Below are 18,286 nucleotides of genomic sequence, written 5' to 3'. Positions count from 1 at the left end.
TAAACAAATCGTGTAACATCGTAATGAAACGCCAAGACGAAGTAATTATTTCGAGAATACGCATCGGACATTCAAAATTGATCCATTCTTACCTACTAAACAGAGAACCTCAGCCTGAGTGTATATCTTGTGACGGCCCATTAACTATACATCATATTCTTTTAGAATGTACATGTAGTGATTTTACGCCCATACGAAATAGACGTTTTAATAGTGTGCAATCAATGAAAGAACTTTTTACAAATATCGACAATCATTATATTATACAATATTTACAAAAATACGACTTTTACAGAAAAATTTGAAACTTTTCTAATACAACTGTTTAAATACACGATTTATTTTTAAACTGTTTATGTATTTTTAACTTTTATGTCCGTCGGATGGGACGTTAAAGGGTGTTTCGTGTCAAGGATCATAACCCCCTTGGCACGCAAAAGATCGTTTCCCTGATGTTCGAAAAAGAGTAGGCTCACTGGGGGCCGTCAGGGAAACTCAAACACTCATAACCAAACATAATTCAATTAGATAACCGCCGTAAAATGGCTGAAATATTGCCAAAACGGCGTAAAACCTCAATTAATCAATCAATCACTTGCATGCAATGAATGGCATTAGAGGGTGGGACTATGGAAATTAACATGGAACCCAATCCATATTCTAATTTCTATTAGACGGCATGTTTGCATAATTTTATATTTTAATTTGTATTTCAAATATAAATATTGTCGAGCATTTGAAATGATTAACTACAAAGGGAAACCTTATAATTGCATAATGATTTCGTCTTGATGATTGATTGATTGATGTTTTCCGCCACACTCAACAATTTCTGGCGCCCAGTTTTTATTGGTGAAAGAGAGAACCCAGATACAATGTACCTCGGAAGAGACCACCGACCTTCCGAAAGTAAACTGGGAAACTTTCTCACTTACCAGTGCGAGCGGGATTCGAACCCGCGCCGACAGAGGTGAGAGGCCGTGTGATTTTGAGTGCGATGCTCTAACCACTCGGCCACGGACCACCGTCTTGATGCATGCACTTTTTATTAATACTTCATTTATCTCATCTTCAATGTTCAGGTGGGGAGCCGGGTTAGAATAGGTCCTCAGTACCCCCTTGCTTGTCGTAAGGGGCGACTAAATGGGGCGGTCCTTCGGATGAGACCGCAAAAACCGAGGTCCCGTGTCACAGCAGGTGTGGCACGATAAAGATCCCTCCCTCCTCAATGGCCATAAGCGCCGAGCATAGGCCTATAATAAATTTTGCAGCCCTTCACCGGCAGTGATGACGTCTCCATATGAGTGAAATATTCTCGAGAGGGACGTTAAACAATATTTAATCAATGTTCACATTGAAATCTATAGGAAGGGTGCATTTTGTATGTTGTTTTATTAGAATATTTTGATAAGAAATTGTATTTTCAAACAAATCTCTCCTTATCAGAAAAGATCGGCTTCTAATCATTTACCAGTCATGTGAATTGGATCCCTTAAACTTTCATCATTACTTAATTATACCCCCCGCAACAAGTTGTGGGGGGGGGGGGGGGTATACTGGAATCGGGTTGTCCGTCTGTCTGTCTGTCCGTCCGTCCGTCCGTCTGTAGACGCAATGGTTTCCGGACTCTAAAGCATTATCCTTTCCACCTACCGTCACCATATCATACATATGGACTACCCATGGGATGAAGATGTTCCCTATCGATTTGGGGGTCAAAAGGTCAAAGGTCAAGCGCACTGGACATCGAAGTAGCAATATGGTTTCCGGGCTCTAAAGCGTTATCCTTTCCACCTACCGTCACCATATCATACATATGGACTACCTTTGTGATGAAGATGTTCCCTATCGATTTTGGGGTCAAAAGGTCAAAGGTCAAGCGCACTGGACATCAAAGTAGCAATATGGTTTCCGGGCTCTAAAGCATTATCCTTTCCACCTACAGTCACCATATCATACATATGGACTACCCATGGGATGAAGATGTTCCCTATTGATTTTGGGGTCCAAAGGTCAAGTGCACTGGACATCGAAGTAGCAATATGGTTTCCGGGCTCTAAAGCGTTATCCTTTCCCCCTACAGTCACCATATCATACATATGGACTACCCATGGGATGAAGATGTTCCCTATTGATTTTGGGGTCAAAAGGTCAAAGGTCAAGCGCACTGGACATCGAAGTAGCAATGTGGTTTCCGGGCTCTAAAGCGTTATCCTTTCCACCTACAGTCACCATATCACACATATGGACTACCCATGGGATGAAGATGTTCCCTATCGATTTTGGGGTCAAAAGGTCAAAGGTCACGCGCACTGGACATCGAAGTAGCAATATGGTTCGGTTTGTCATGCCATTTGTTTTTTACACTCAGAAAAGAGGTAGTTTATACCTATTACCAACACCCTTTGGGAGATTGGGGTAAGCGGGGGGTATTCTTAGTGAGCATTGCTCACAGTACCTCTTGTTCATCTTGGTTTAAATCGTTCAAAATTACTAGTATTTTATTTACAGATGTACGTTTCTTTATACAAGTACTTTGAATACCTTCATTGGCAGATTGGGTGAGAATAGCATCAATGACATTCAGCAGCTGTGAATTATTGCTAATTGTTATGTTTCACAAGACCTTATAAATATAGCTATGAAATACTGAATTTTCATACCTATCATCAGATGTTGTAAGTATCACATTTGCTTAAGGTTACTTTAAAGGAATTTTTCGTTATAATTTTAACTTTTGTGTATTTTTACTGTTACTTTAAGTGTTAAGAATGGGTACATAATGTTTTCTTGCACAACTATGGATTTACAAAAAATATCAAATAACTTCTTCAATGCTACAAAAATACCATATATGTGTATATGTTATATTTTACAGAATTTAATCTTGAAATCATATCTTTTCTTCAGATTTACTTTATTTCGCTCAACGACTTCTGATTAAACTATGCAAAACGTCTCATGCAACAACGAAACGATCTCAGAAGACCCTGGTTATGTCGACATAGAAAAGTTCTTAAAATTTGAAAATCTTGTTCGATATCTAATACCAATAACATTTGCATTAATAGCAGTATTGGGAATAGTAGGAAACGCACTTGTCATACATGTGTTTGTGATCTTATCAAAGAAGAAATCACAAAACACGACTAATATCCTGATTGTCAGTCTTGCCGCCGCCGACCTTCTTTTCCTTGTGTTTTGTGTACCGTTTACAGCAGCAAATTATGCTATGTCCTACTGGCCATTTGGGAACGTGTGGTGTAAAATAGTGAATTTTATGACGCATGTATGCGCATATGTTAGTATCTGGACACTGGTGCTTTTGTCGCTCGATAGATGCATTGCTGTTGTTCATCCGGTGCTTTCAAAACAAATAAGAAATTGTCGAAACACTTGTCTTCTGCTCGGTATCACATGGACTCTAATCCTTTGCGGCAACGTTCCGATTCTTTTGCAATATGGCGTTTTACACTACCAGTGGATGGGTTTTGACAGGTCGTCTTGTTTGAATCTGGCGGGTCTTCGAAGTAAAATAGTGTTAAAAGTTTTCTACGGTTGTTTCTTTGTGTTTGGTTACGTACTCCCGCTAACTCTGATATGTGTATTGTATGGTTTTATTCTCAAAAAAATGTTGCACCGATCTACCGCAACTACGCACCAGAGAAGGAGTACCCGCCATAGAAAGAGAAGGGTGATTAGAGTGGTGGTCGCTTTCGTCGTGGCATTCGCTATTTGTTGGCTACCGATTCAAGTGATGTGTATTGTTGGAAGTTTTACTCATTATGAACGGACAATGGGATCTACGGCTGTTTTGATGGTCGCCAACTGCATGTCCTACATCAACAGCTGTATCAATCCGGTATTATATGCATTTCTTTCCAAGGACTTTCAAAGACGTTTTTTGTTTATCAGAAAGTAGGTATTGTGAAGCAACAGATCAAACCGGAGAAGAGACGAAAGAAATGCTCGTTGTTGACGATGTCATAGACCTTGATGAAAGCTCAAAACAGTAATGTCCTCTGTACGCATGAACAATTGTACATGATTATGATATGAATGTTTTTTATAACAATGATCGTTTGTCCGAAGAAGTATCATGACTCAACAAACTTAAATGTAAACATATCATTCATCCAATCTTTTAGTTTGTAAAATGAAAAAAAAATGCAAGCAGATTTTAAGCTCACAAAAGTGAGAGAATACACATGTATCATTTCTTGATGAATTAGCTTTCTTATAAAATAAAAAACCTATTGTATTTCAAGAAGTTTTTGTGTTTTGCACTTCGTTTCCATGTACATCTGTGTTGAAAACTTCTTATGAACGTGTTGGGGGCATTTGATCAAAGAAAACGACTGAAAAGGAGAATTATTATTACTCATGCTAAAAAGTCATCTGGATGCGGAAAAAAATGGGCCTCTGCTTTGTATTATTGTTTGCTCCGTAATAAGTTTTTTCAAAAACGAACACTGGTCAATGAAAGTTGAAGATAGAACATGGACACCATGTGAAGAGTATAAGCAACACACCTGTTGCAGAAATATTACAGATTGTGACTGTGGGAATTACCCTATTCGTTCTATAGATATTGTAACGATCACCATAGGGTGCTCTGTTTGCAAGCCCCGCGGGTTTGATTGATTGAATAATGTTTTACGTCCCTCTCGAGAATATTTCACTCATATGGAGACGTCACCACTGCCGGCGAAGGGCTGCAAAATTTAGGCCTATGCTCGGCGTTTATGGCCATTGAGCAGGGAGGGGTCTTTATTGCGCCCACACCTGCTACGACACGGGACCTCGGTTTTTACGGTCTCATCCGAAGGACCGCCCTATTTAGTCGCCTCTTACGACAAGCAAGGGGTACCGAGGACCTATTCTCTAACCCGGATCCCCACCCCGCGGGTTTGAACCCTTGGTAATAACGGAAACCCTGATCTAATCAATTTCTGTATAAATATTTGAATCCCCCAGATCATTCCATCTATTCCATGAGGGTCAAAATTGTAGATAACATTTACCATCATACCACCCCCTCAACTTTAAGTACCTCTTATTGTATCAAACGAGAAGACTCTGCGCACTGCATTTCCATATGGGTGCAAAGACTAGTCCACTAGAAAATAAATGTACCGTGAATGAAAGGTGAAGATACCGAGCAGTTATCAATCTCATAACTTCTATAAGCAATACAAAGAGAGAGTTGGGCAAACACGTTGTCGTCCGTCGTGCGTTAACAATTGAACATTTTTAACTTCTTAATAACTACCATTCCATTTTTTTTAAAAATTTAGTATGAAGCATCATTGGGACAAGGGGGACATAATTTGTAAATTTCAGGACTCCAGCACCCCAAGGGGCGGGGCAAAAACTGACCAAAATTGACCAATTTTAAAAAATCTCAAGAAGAAAGAAAAACTAAATGCATAGTGATGTAGAACAGGAAGACCTCTACCACACTTGTAAATTTCATGATCACCGGGGTAGGGGTTCTGACCCCAGGGCTGGACCAAACTTGGTATATAGTGTTGATGTGTAAAACACTTAAATACATGTAACATCTTCTTTAGTGCTGTTGATACTAAATTGAAACTAAATGGATAGAGCAGGTAGTCCTTTACCAAAATTGTAAATTTGATGATCCCCAGGGTAAGGGTTCTGACCCCAGGGTGGGACCAAACTTAGTATATAGTATTTATGTGTTAGTTTGCTGATACTGTATCAAATCTAAATGCATACTTAGGAATAGCAGAAAAGGATGTACAAAAAATGGTGAATTTCAAAACCCAGGTTTATGACTTTAGGATGAGTCCCAATAAGTCATATCTTTTTATGTTTTTAATGTTAATTATTTAAAGCCTTTCATCAGTGTATGCACTTTTGAGGGCAGTGAAGTTTTAAAGGGAAAGGCAACTCAAAAACTTTTTACATGATAAATGATAGGATTAATTATATGATAAAGATTTGTCATACTATTCTTTTGATATAAGCTTCAGTACAAATTCTAAAATGTTAAAAATTGAAATTCCAGCCATTTATAGAGGCTGCCTTGATGCGGAACTCTTTTGTATTCAAGACCACAAAAATCAAACATTTTGACGTCACACCGTCTATTCCGGTTTTGATGAGATCAAAGATGTGCATGTGGTAGATTTTACAAATACATTGTAAATATGTGGATGCCTTCCTGTCAAGCAGTTAATTACACTAATGCGAAGGGGAGATGTGAAAAACGCCCCCCCCCCCCCGACCTAACAAAGTTATTTTAAAAGAAAATGATATGTAAACTGTGGATCCATCATTTGCGTAATGACAAGTTGAAGTTTGAGACATTTACATGTATGAAGAAACAAGTACCATCTGCCTGGTCTGCGACTCGACTGAACGTCTTCTTTTCTTAAATTCTTCTTGCGAAAGAACGGGCTCAAATCTATACGACTCCAAACTTAACTGTTCGTGACTTGTCATGTTTACAGTGCTGCTGATGAAATAAACCGGAACCGACGGTGTGACGTAATAAATTAAACTTCAATGGCCGCTTTCTTAGCGGCGGGTAATTTTAAATATAACATAGATTAATATTAATTTATTAGTAAGCAAGGATTTTTATTGCATTTACGATATCAGTAAGTAATACTTTATTCATAAAAGCAACAATGTGGTTAGGGTTGCCTGTCCCTTTAAGAACACATCTTGTTTTATACTGTTGCTGAACATTAGAATTTAGCTTAGATATTCAGAACAGGACTAAATGGGGCGGTCCTTCGGATGAGACCGCAAAAACCGAGGCCCCGTGTCACAGCAGATGCTGCACGATAAAGATCCCTCCCTGCTCCAAGGCCATAAGCGCCGAGCAGAGGCCCAAGTTTTGCAGCTCTTCACCGCCAGTGGTGATGTCTCCATATAAGTGAAATATTCTCGAGAGGGACGTTAAACAATATTCAATCTATCAATCAGAACAGCAATTTTTTTATCTAGATTTCATAGCCCATGGAAGTAGTGATACTTTTTCAATAGTATTCAGGTGATCCATAAGGCCTGTGAACCTCTTGGTTAATTTTCAATAAAATATCTGGGTATAAAGCAGATGTGGGGGTCTCTCTGGTGTCTTTTACTTTGAGTTCACAGAGACGTATCCAACCGACATATCAATGAAAATTGTTACAAATGATTATTGTTACTAGATAAAACGTCACCTATTCAATACCCATACATACACTCTTTAAAATAAAAAGGTCATAACTAAAGGAAGAGTTCATTATGGAAAATATTTCCCAAAATCAGGTAAATATTTCAATACCAATACAAACACTCTGTAAAAATAAGAAGGTCCTCACTTGTTAGACGGGAAAATCATGTACTCTTGATGTAATATTTCTCAAATTTTCTCCACAATTGAAGAATATTAAAATCATTGCCATATGCACATCTTTAATACCAATGAAAACACTCTGTAAATTAAGAAGGTCCTCACTTGAAAACTGTGAGAGGAGTGATATAGACAAATCATGTATTCTCTCTGTAATATTTCCTTATCAACATGTAATTTTCTGCAAAATGAAAGAAATTCAAAATCCTTGCCATATGCAGATATTCAATACCTATTACAAACACACTGTAAAATAAGAAGGTCCTCACTTGAAGACTGTGGGAGGAGTTAGACAGACAAATCATGAACTCTATGTAATATTTCTTTATCAACAAAATGATAAGGAAAGGACAGGGGATGCTAATTCCTAGGCACCTGATCCCACCCCTGGTGTGTCCAGGGATCCATGTTTGCGCAACTCTTTTTTGTATTGCTTGTGGGAGTTATGAGATTGATCACTGTTCGTTATCTTCACCTTTCATGAAAATCTTTATGATACTAAAACCATAAGTTCTTCTGACTTTGAAGGCTGTTTACATTACAGCAATATTAAACGTCTCTTGGAGAATACGAAAAATAACAGTGACCAGTTTCCAACTTAGGAGGAGTGTAGAAAATGAGAAGTAATACATGTAAATCCCCTGGCATAGAAGGGTTACCTATCGAATTTTTCCAATGTTTTCGGGATCAGGTATCGGAACTTATCTTGATATGCTGAAAGAAATGTCACCCCCCCCCCCCCCAACGACTTGGTGTTCTATCATTAATCCACAAAAAGGAGAGAAATTCCTATTGAAAAAGTACATATCTCTTAGCCTTACAAATATAGATTATAAGATAATCGCATTTATTTTTGGTCGCCGATTACAAATATATTGGTAACGAACAAACTGCATACATGAAAGGTGAAGTATACATGTATATCAAAGGAAGATTTATTAGTTAGAACTAATGCTCGATTAATATTAGATAATTTTGAATATTGTGAAAACAACAATCAAGAAAACTTGCTGTAATTATTTCTCGATTTTGGAGAAAGCATTTGACTCGGTCGAATGGAATTTTCGGTTCAAAATCTAGAATCATTAAATTTTGGAATGGATTTAATTAAATAGATAAAATTACTATACAAAATTCTGTCTTTTGTTTTAAAAAATAATAGATGGATCTCTAGAACATGCAAGATACACAAAGGAATCGGACAAGGCTGTCCGATTTCAGCTATTTCATACCTTTTGGTTACTGAGAATCTATCGGATAAAATTAGAATTCAACTATTTGATTCAGTTTTACTACAAAGACCAAGAGAATAAAATTAAAGTTCAACATGTGGACATGACATGACACTAGTATTAAATGATACGGAGTCCCTGGAACAAGCGATAAAAACTATTAATAGCTTCTGAGAATTAGCAGGGTCAAATATAAACTTCACAAAAACAGAATGTATTTTACTTGGAAATCCTAAAACCAGAATGAAACAGAAGAAGGAATTAAGGTAACTACAATAGTCTTGGCATCTCCATTTAAGGTAACTACGATAGTCTTGGCATTTCCATAAGACAAGACAATATTGATTGCTATAATAAAACTGGATGGAAATTTATCACGAAATAGAATGTTATTTAAATCACAGAATTTTTTTTTTTATTATTATTTGGAAAATGTATTAACTCTCTGGTTTTATCTAAACTGATTTATGTTGCAAACATCTAGGAATTAACCAATATTAAGTTTTTAAAAGACCTGAATAAGTTGTTATTTAACTTTTAACAATCTAATTAAAATCAGACTTCTTAGATCCGCGCCGTATACTCTGCGTAACAATTGTAGCGATTGTGAGCGTATCTTAGGATCTGATTTTAATTAGATTGCAACTTTTAATAGAATAAAACAGATATAATTTAAAGGAACACATTGATAAGGGATATAAAAGATGACGGTATAGGCATAGTCGATATACAGTCTAAACTAAAAGCCTTAAAAAGCAATGTGGGCTCAATGCCTCCTCACAAGTAATCATATCATTAAAGAATATAAAGAGAGCTTCTGCAAAGCATTGGATATCGACATTATTTATTTAGTTAAGACCTCTGAAGTATCAACTGTTGACTACGGCATTCTAAAATATTTTTCCAGTGTTTTATGAACAGGTATGTTTATTTTTTTCCTTTTTAAGGGCAAATCAATATGTTTTGTTGATTGATTGATTGTTTTGCTGTTTTCCGCCACACTCAACAATTTTTCAGTTATCTGGTGGTGCCATTGTTTTCTAAATTGGGTACAAATTGACATACTATATGTAAAAGTCATTTTAAAGAGGATGGTTTGTGAGAATCTGGTAAACAAATGTATGATAGTGTTGTGTAATATATTTGTAGGCCATTGACACCTGCGATCTCGACAACAAAAAATGAATTAAATCAACTCATGTAGCTTATTCGGAAGGGGGGGGGGGGGGGCTGAACTCAAGCACCTGCGAGATCATCAAAGATGTGCATGTGGTAGATCTTACGAATAAATAGGTTGATGCCTTCCTGGCAAGCAGTTAATTACACTAATGCGAAGGGGAGATGTGAAAAAAGGTTATTTTTCGAAATTCCCGACTCAACCAAGTCATTTGAAAAGAAAAGACTACGTAAACTGTGGATCCATCATTTGTGTAATGACAAGTTTAGGTTCGAGACATTTGGATGAAGAACGTGTACCGTCTGCCTGGTCTGCGACTCGACTGAACGTCTTTTTTTCTCAATTTCTTCTTGCGAAAGAACGGGCTCAAATCTATACGGCTCCAAACTTAACTGTTCGTGACTTGTCATGTTTACAGTGCTGCTGATGAGATAAACCGGAATAGACGGTGTGACGTCATAAATTAAACTCCAATGGCCACTCTCTTAGCGGCGGGTAATTTAAAATACTTGATAGATTAATATTGATTTAGTTGTTAAGCAAGTATGTTTGTAGTTAAAGACTGTCAATTACGATATCAGTAAGTGATACTTTATTAATAAAAGCAACTATGTGGTTAGGGTTGCCTTTCCCTTTAAAATATAAATCCTGCTAAAAGAAGCGTGCATATGCGAACTCACACACTCGATGTTCGTCATCCTTGATTACTACTATCTTGCTCCTTCACCCAATCAAGTTGACAATGAAGTGCGAGTTGACTCTCAGGCCCGTCAGGCCTTTGATTACCTTACGTGTAAAGGTCTACATTATATTCGTTCTTGGCACACTCATTTTGACTACGGATTACTCCGTTTACCTGATCAAAATATAGACCTCACACATCTCAAATCTTATCTCTATATTCTTCTTGTATTTTTAATCCATTCTAACAATGTATAAAGTTTTTTTTTTCATATTTGACCTATCGTCTGGCATAATCTTTGACAGAATTCATAATAGTGATAAAGTTCTGTCACCAATTCAAAGACCGAGGTTCTCTGTATTTATCACATTTTAAAATGAGTGATTTCGGGTCCTCATTTAGTACTATTTCAACATCACCAGTATTGACATGTCCACCTGAACTATAGTTGAATGAAGAGAAAGAATAAGAACATGTAGGTGGATTAAGTATAAGATGGTCTGTATCTAGGCAATGCAAAGTTTGTATGCATTTCTAGGAAATACAGTGTGTAGATTTGAATTTGAAATATGTTGAAATAGAAGACTGAGTGGACTTGTTTATGATGAAGAATGTTATGTTAGTTTAACGGCATATATTCCTTTGTTAGTAAATTTTAAGTTTAAGGAACTTGCGGCATGATTCGGAATGAATATCATCCATAACTCGCTGTTCTTTAAAAAGCCTGCGATATACAATATCTATAATCATAGAATTCAGTCTATATTCTGATGTTGAAAAATACAAGTATGGACTAGCTTTGGCTTCTTCAAATAACGTGTTCAAAACTCTCAATGGAACGGATTCAGTTTTGTGCAAATGTAAGGTGAAGATAACGAACAGTGATCAATCTCACAACGCCCTATAAGCAATACAAAATAGAAAGTTGGGCAAACACGGACTCTTAGACACACCAGAGGTGGGATCAGGTGCCTAGGAGGACTAAGCATCCCCTGTCGACCGGTTACACCCGCCGTGAGCTCTATAACGGAGTTATCCGTAGTCAAAATGAGTGTGCCAAGAACGAATATAATGTGGACCTTTAGACGTAAGGTAAAAGTGATTCAAGCGCGACACCATGTATAATAATATTGAAAGAAAAATATACCAATAACAAATTACTAACTTACAATAGGTATATAATATATGTGCGATGATGAATTTCCGAAAATGTAAACTGTCACAAATCGAATGTTAAATCCAATGTCCAAATTCAGTCCACAATCCCCAGTAAATTCTGTAGTCTTTTTGAATGCTTAATAAGGCCAAGTGTTCAATACTACAAACTTCACAGTGTATTTAAATGAAAAATTCGTTTCTAGAATTCAAATGAATAGGGTTACGTGAGATTACTACATTGAAGTGACAAACATCGTTCTAAAATAGAACGTCTCGAATGTTGTCGTGGTCGCAGGTGTTAATCGCCTACAAATATATTACACAATACTATCATAAATTTGTTTATCAGCTGCTCATAAACCATCCTCTTTAAAATGTCACTTTGTACCCGACTATCAAAACATATTGATCTGCCCTTGAAAAGGAAAACAATAAAATACCTGTTCATTAAACACTGGAAAAATATTTTGAATACCGTAGTCAACGGGTCTTCACTAAATAAACTATATTCATATCCAATACTTTGCAGAAGCTCTCTTTATAATCTTTAACTAGATGCTTTCATGAGACAGTAATACCCGCACGTAAGTGTTTGCCTTTAAATGTACTCTCTGTCCAAATGGCGGATCCAGAGGGGAATCCGGGGATTGGCACCCCCCCTTCCTGTGGGACATCTTTGTAGTGTTGTTGGGTTTTTTTTTAAATATGATACTGCTAATATTTGTAGGCAATTATTTTTAACGTACAAGTTGAATAAAATATGAACTAGCACTGGGTGATACACGTATATTTATTTTTATCGATTCATTTTTTTCCTTCTTTTTTTGGATTCCTGGAACCCCCCTTTTTTATATCGCTGAATCCTATAATGTTTAACTAGCAAAGAAGCCACAGTGTGATTTGGCTACGTCATTGCATTCTCAGTTCCAAAAGGGGATGAAGAAGTTGACTCAGTAATTTGACAACTAGGCCTAACGCTATTAAAACAAAGTACGTACTTAAAGCCAAACCTCGATATACCAAATCTTCAAAACATGACTGAATTCATCGTTTAAACTTACATTTTCACTACATACCGTTTCGACTGCCTACCAGAGAAAGAGAGAGAGAGAGAGAGAGAGAGGGGGTCAATAACTCGAACTTCTTTCCCATTTCAAAAGAAAGAAATTGCGTTGTCAATAAAACCGACGGGGTTCATATTACTTCGAATTGGGATGGTTTTAAAGGGCAAGTGACTGTAATCGCAAATGAAAGTTCCTAGCAGAAACAACACATAAGACATGGGCGGATCCAGAAGGGGGGGGGGGTCCAGGGCGTCTCGACCCCCCCCCCCCCCCCCTCAGCTTTGGAGAACCAAATATTTTAAGAAATATTCAATTTTAACGAGACTTTGAGTCGAAATGATATGAACGGTAGATATTTACATGTATATGTACTACTAGCTGCAGAACTGTAGCTCTCTGAAAAAATATTTTGACATAACAGAGAGCTACAGAGCCACCCCTTATAAAAACCTTAGATTTACGGCGCACAAAAAGCTGCGCACGGTTGAGGCCTTATATCGTTGTATTCTTGAGTTACTGTCTCATAAATTTAATATCAAAAAATTCTTAACATATTTTCCTACTATACTTGTGTCTAAACATACCTTCAAATATTCATTAAAGCCCCACACGACCTGAAAACTCCCAGCTTCAAATGATTTCGTTTGTTGACGTAGCCATGTTAGGTAGCCGGGTCAGTTCGTACCCTGTTGTTGTTGGTATATATTCATAAAATTCGTTATATGGTATGTATTCGCTCTTCATTTATTATCAATACGAATAATTTATAGAAATTAAAAAAATAAAGTTTTTCTAAAGGTAAAATAAGCTCTTGATTAATGATAATGCTACTAAAGTCCTTAACACTCGTGTGGCAGGGACGGAGACCGGACCAGACTAATGAAAGCCGCATTGCTGTGAGTTTAGCTATTTGAATAATTATTATTTAAAGGCACTGGGATGATATATTATTTAAAATATTTAGCTAAAATATTTGTGGGGATATTAGTTCACATCTAGACGTTATTGTGCAAGTATGGAAATTAACCAGGATTCGAATTGACCGGCTACCTAACATGGCTACGTCAACAAACGAAATCATTTGAAGCTGGGAGTTTTCAGGTCGTGTGGGGCTTTAATGAATATTTGAAGGTATGTTTAGACACAAGTATAGTAGGAAAATATGTTAAGAATTTTTTGATATTAAATTTATGAGACAGTAACTCAAGAATACAACGATATAAGGCCTCAACCGTGCGCAGCTTTTTGTGCGCCGTAAATCGAAGGTTTTTATAAGGGGTGGCTCTGTAGCTCTCTGTTATGTCAAAATATTTTTTCAGAGAGCTACAGTTCTGCAGCTAATGTACTACTAATTGCTTCATTCAAATTTATCAACACTATTATAATTATCTTTCAACTCTAGGATAAATAAGGCAACACACTGATAATATATTTACGATATTTTCGTAATTTGAGAGGCTGAGCAAAGGCGCAAAGAAATTGTTTCCTGAGTATAGAGTCTGAACCGAGGATATTGCATCATTCCTGATCAGGCAAGTCAGGCTTGTTCATTTATTTTATTTATCATTTCTTTTCTCTTCTTTTTTTTTTGAATTATTTTTTATTCATTTATTGGTTTACAATATTACAGAAGGTGAAATGTACATGTTTAACTATTTCTGTGTATCATGTATGTGTATTTGTTTTAATTTTTAATTTTCTTTGGGGGGGGGGGGGGGGGGCTGTTATCAGTTTGTGTAGAGTGTCAGTTTTGTGTATTACTTAAAGATCAGTACCAGTGTCCTACTGTTGAACATTGGGCAGATATGTAAATTGGCACTTGGTTGGTTTATGCAGTCCTCCCTGACATTGACAGGGCTTTCCCATGGAGACTGTTTTCCAAGTTATGCGTAGAGTGTCAGTCATCTATCTGTGTCTCGCAAGTACTTGGTGCAGACAGCTATCATGCTGAATTCCGTGAAGGAAGGGGATATAGACTTCCTTTGGAATGACGTACATACTCAATGTTGCGTCGCTTGTGGAGACCCACATCTTGAAGAGTGACCTTGACTTTTGACCTTGACCCCATTTTTAAAGGTCAACCACCTAAGACTTTGTGGAGGAGAAAGTGATCTTGACCTTGACCCACTTTCAAGGTCATCAATCCTAGAATATCATGTGACTACCCCTAAAGATGTAGATGGAGCTTTATGATAGAAAACGTCATTTTTCAGCCCCTATTTGCCCCCTAGGGCCGATATGAAAATTCCAAAACCTTATTGCACATCTACAGGACATTACTATTCAGCTCCCTAAATATCATGTGACTATTCCTAAAGATGCAGATGGAGTAGTGACAACAACCGGGACAGACGGACGGACGGACGGACCGGGATAAAAACAATATACCCGAACTTTCTTTAGAAAGTGCGGGTATAATTATGATATCTAAAAGTCTAGTCTAATTCAGAGAAAAGTATTTTTTAGAATCTACATTTGATTTACACCCCGTCTGGCATATGTTGTGACTAAGTACGTTTGAAGTTCGTGATGAACAAAGATAGGGGCTTGGCAGGATAATTCCTGGATTCAGCCACGTATCTTTGTTTGTAATAGTTTTTTTATAGGGGCTTTTTAGAATATTTACTGGATTCAGCCATGTACATGTATCTTTATACATGTACCCGTTTTTGTGAAGTATAGGAATCCAGTATACATTTAGGTACGGTGATTTATATTTAATCATCCCAGTGACTGAGATATTAAATGTTTCTTGAACTGAAGCATGATTTCGAAGAATTTCATCTTTTGAAAGAACAGTCAGTTAGTCTCACACGTAATCATATCATTACACCCGCACTTTCTAAAGAAAGTTCGGGTATATTGTTTTTATCCCGGTCCGTCCGTCCGTCCGTTCCGGTTGTTGTCACTAAAACTGTGTCCACATTTACAGCGAAATCCAAATGATATTCTAGGAACTGAATAGCAAAGTCCTGTAGATGTGCAATAAGGTTTCAGAATGTTCATATTGGCCCCAGGGGGCAAATAGGGCCTGAAAAATGACATTTTCTAACATAAAGCTTGTCACTTAAACTCCATCTACATCTGTAGGAGCAGTCACATGATATTCTAGGAGCTGAATAGTAATGTCCTGTAGATGTGCAATAAGGTTTCGGAATTTTCATATTGGCCCCAGGGGGCAAATAAGGGTCGAAAAATGACGTTTTCTATCACAAAGCTTGTCACTTAAACTCCATCTACATCTTTAGGAATAGTCACATGATATTCAAGGAGCTGAATAGTAATGTCCTGTAGATGTGCAATAAGGTTTCGGAATTTTCATATTGGCCCCAGGGGGCAAATAGGGGCCGAAAAATGACGTTTTCTATCATAAAGCTCCATCTACATCTTTAGGAGTAGTCACATGATATTCTAGGATTGTTGACCTTGAATGACCTTGAAAGTGGGTCAAGGTCAAATGTCAAGATCACTTTCTCCTCCACAAATTCTTAGGTGGTTGACCTTTAAAAATGGGGTCAAGGTCACTCTTCAAGATGTGGGTCTCCACAAGCGACGCAACATTGAGTATGAACGTCATTCCAAAGGAAGTCTATATCCCCTTCCTTCACGGAATTCAGCATGATAGCTGTCTGCACCAAGTACTTGCGAGACACAGATAGATGACTGACACTCTACGCATAACTTGGAAAACAGTCTCCATGGGAAAGCCCTGTCAATGTCAGGGAGGACTGCATAAACCAACCAAGTGCCAATTTACATATCTGCCCAATGTTCAACAGTAGGACACTGGTACTGATCTTTAAGTAATACACAAAACTGACACTCTACACAAACTGGTAACAGCCCCCCCCCCCCCGAAAGAAAATTAAAACAAATACACATACATGATACACAGAAATAGTTAAACATGTACATTTCACCTTCTGTAATATTGTAAACCAATAAATGAATAAAAAATAATTCAAAAAAAAAAAAAAGAGAGAGAAAAGAAATGATAAATAAAATAAATGAACAAGCCTGACTTGCCTGATCAGGAATGATGCAATATCCTCGGTTCAGACTCTATACTCAGGAAACAATTTCTTTGTGCCTTTGCTCAGCCTCTCAAATCCAAGTGAACTCACTGAAATGACATCCACGTCCACACATGTACACAAATCATCCAACGAGGAAATGTGCAGCTTCCCCTCCTGTCGTCCGTTTACTGCATCCTCAAAAGTGAAAGTAGAAATCCCCGCCAACCAACTTTCTCACATGTCACTGTTTCGGATCCTTTTAAAAGCCACTTTATCAATATACAATGATCACCATCATGCATTCAAACACAAATAAACATCACTGATATCATTCAAACTCCATTATTTCTTCTCTTTATATCATTTAGTATTTAACCCTGGTCACATTACCTTCGTAAATATTTTGCTCACAAAAACGTCAGGTGAGTCAAATAATCATAGTTATATTTAGAGAGGGGAAAAGTGGAATATGACGATGTCTGATCATCAACTTTTATCACATTTGTTTGAGAATGTAATTCACTAAAAATTAAACTTGTAAAAATTACACACTGAAGTAACTACGACGAGTTGCAGAAAACCTGGATTTTCGAGTTACTGCCGGATTCTATCTCTTGTGAAGTATATCTTGTACAGAAGCGGATGTAGGAATTTTTGAAGTGGGGGGGGGGGGGTCCAGCACTTGATCGTTTAGATACTTTTCACAACGTCTCTCCGCTATATATTTCTGATATCGCAAAGAAATGAGAGAGAGAGAGAGAGAGAGAGAGAGAGAGAGAGAGAGAGAGAGAGGTTACTCCCAGTAGGCTGGGGGCGTTCTAGGCCCCCAGAAGCTGTAGGGTAAATGGTGCAACTCCTGCATTCTGTCCTGCATTCTGAACATTTCCTTTTCACTTTCAAATTGTCTACTTCTTAAACAAAATTTTTTATATTACATATATACAATTGTACTTTTTAAGAATTCTTTTTAAAAGCGATACTTGCATCTGACGAAAATATCGTAAATATAGTATTAGTGTGTTGTCTTATTTATCCTGGAGTTGAATGATAATTATAATAGTGTTGATAAATTTGAATGAAGCAATTAGTAGTACATATACATGTAAGTATCTACCGTTCATATCATTTGGACTCAAATTCTCGTTAAAATTGAATATTTCTTAAACTTTTTGGTTCTCCAAAGGGGGGGGGGGGGGGTCCAGACGCCCTGGACCCCCCCCCCCCCTTCTGGATCCGCCCATGTCTTATGTGTTGTTTCTGCTAGGAACTTTCATTTGCGATTACAGTCACTTGCCCTTTAAAACCATCCCAATTCGAAGTAATATGAGCCCCGTCGGTTTTATTGACAACGCAATTTCTTTCTTTTGAAATGGGAAAGAAGTTCGAGTTATTGACCTCTCTCTCCCTCTCTCTCTCTCTCTCTGGTTGGCAGTCGAAACGGTATGTAGTAAAAATGTAAGTTTAAACGATGAATTCAGTTATGTTTTGAAGATTTGGTATATCGAGGTTTGGCTTTAAGTTCGTACTTTGTTTTAATAACGTTAGGCCTAGTTGTCAAATTACTGAGTCAACTTCTTCATCCCCT

General features: G+C 37.3%; 1 protein-coding gene across 1 annotated transcript; it reads left to right on the top strand.

The window, feature by feature from the left end:
* The first annotated feature begins 2,947 nt into the window (after nucleotides 1-2,947).
* Nucleotides 2,948-3,922, top strand: LOC130053811 (allatostatin-A receptor-like). Its single transcript, XM_056161397.1, has one exon. The coding sequence runs from the start codon at nucleotides 2,948-2,950 to the stop codon at nucleotides 3,920-3,922; it is 975 nt and encodes a 324-aa protein (XP_056017372.1).
* Nucleotides 3,923-18,286: the final 14,364 nt, after the last annotated feature.

Source organism: Ostrea edulis, chromosome 4 (genome assembly GCF_947568905.1).
Source record: "Ostrea edulis chromosome 4, xbOstEdul1.1, whole genome shotgun sequence".
Taxonomy (NCBI): Eukaryota; Metazoa; Mollusca; class Bivalvia; order Ostreida; family Ostreidae; genus Ostrea; species Ostrea edulis.
The sequence above is the reverse complement of the archived record's forward strand: the minus strand, read 5'-3'. Positions and strand labels throughout refer to the sequence as shown.

Excerpts from the sequence above, each read along its gene's own strand:
- LOC130053811 (XM_056161397.1), top strand. The coding sequence starts at position 2,948 with ATGCAAAACGTCTCATGCAACAACGAAACGATCTCAGAAGACCCTGGT.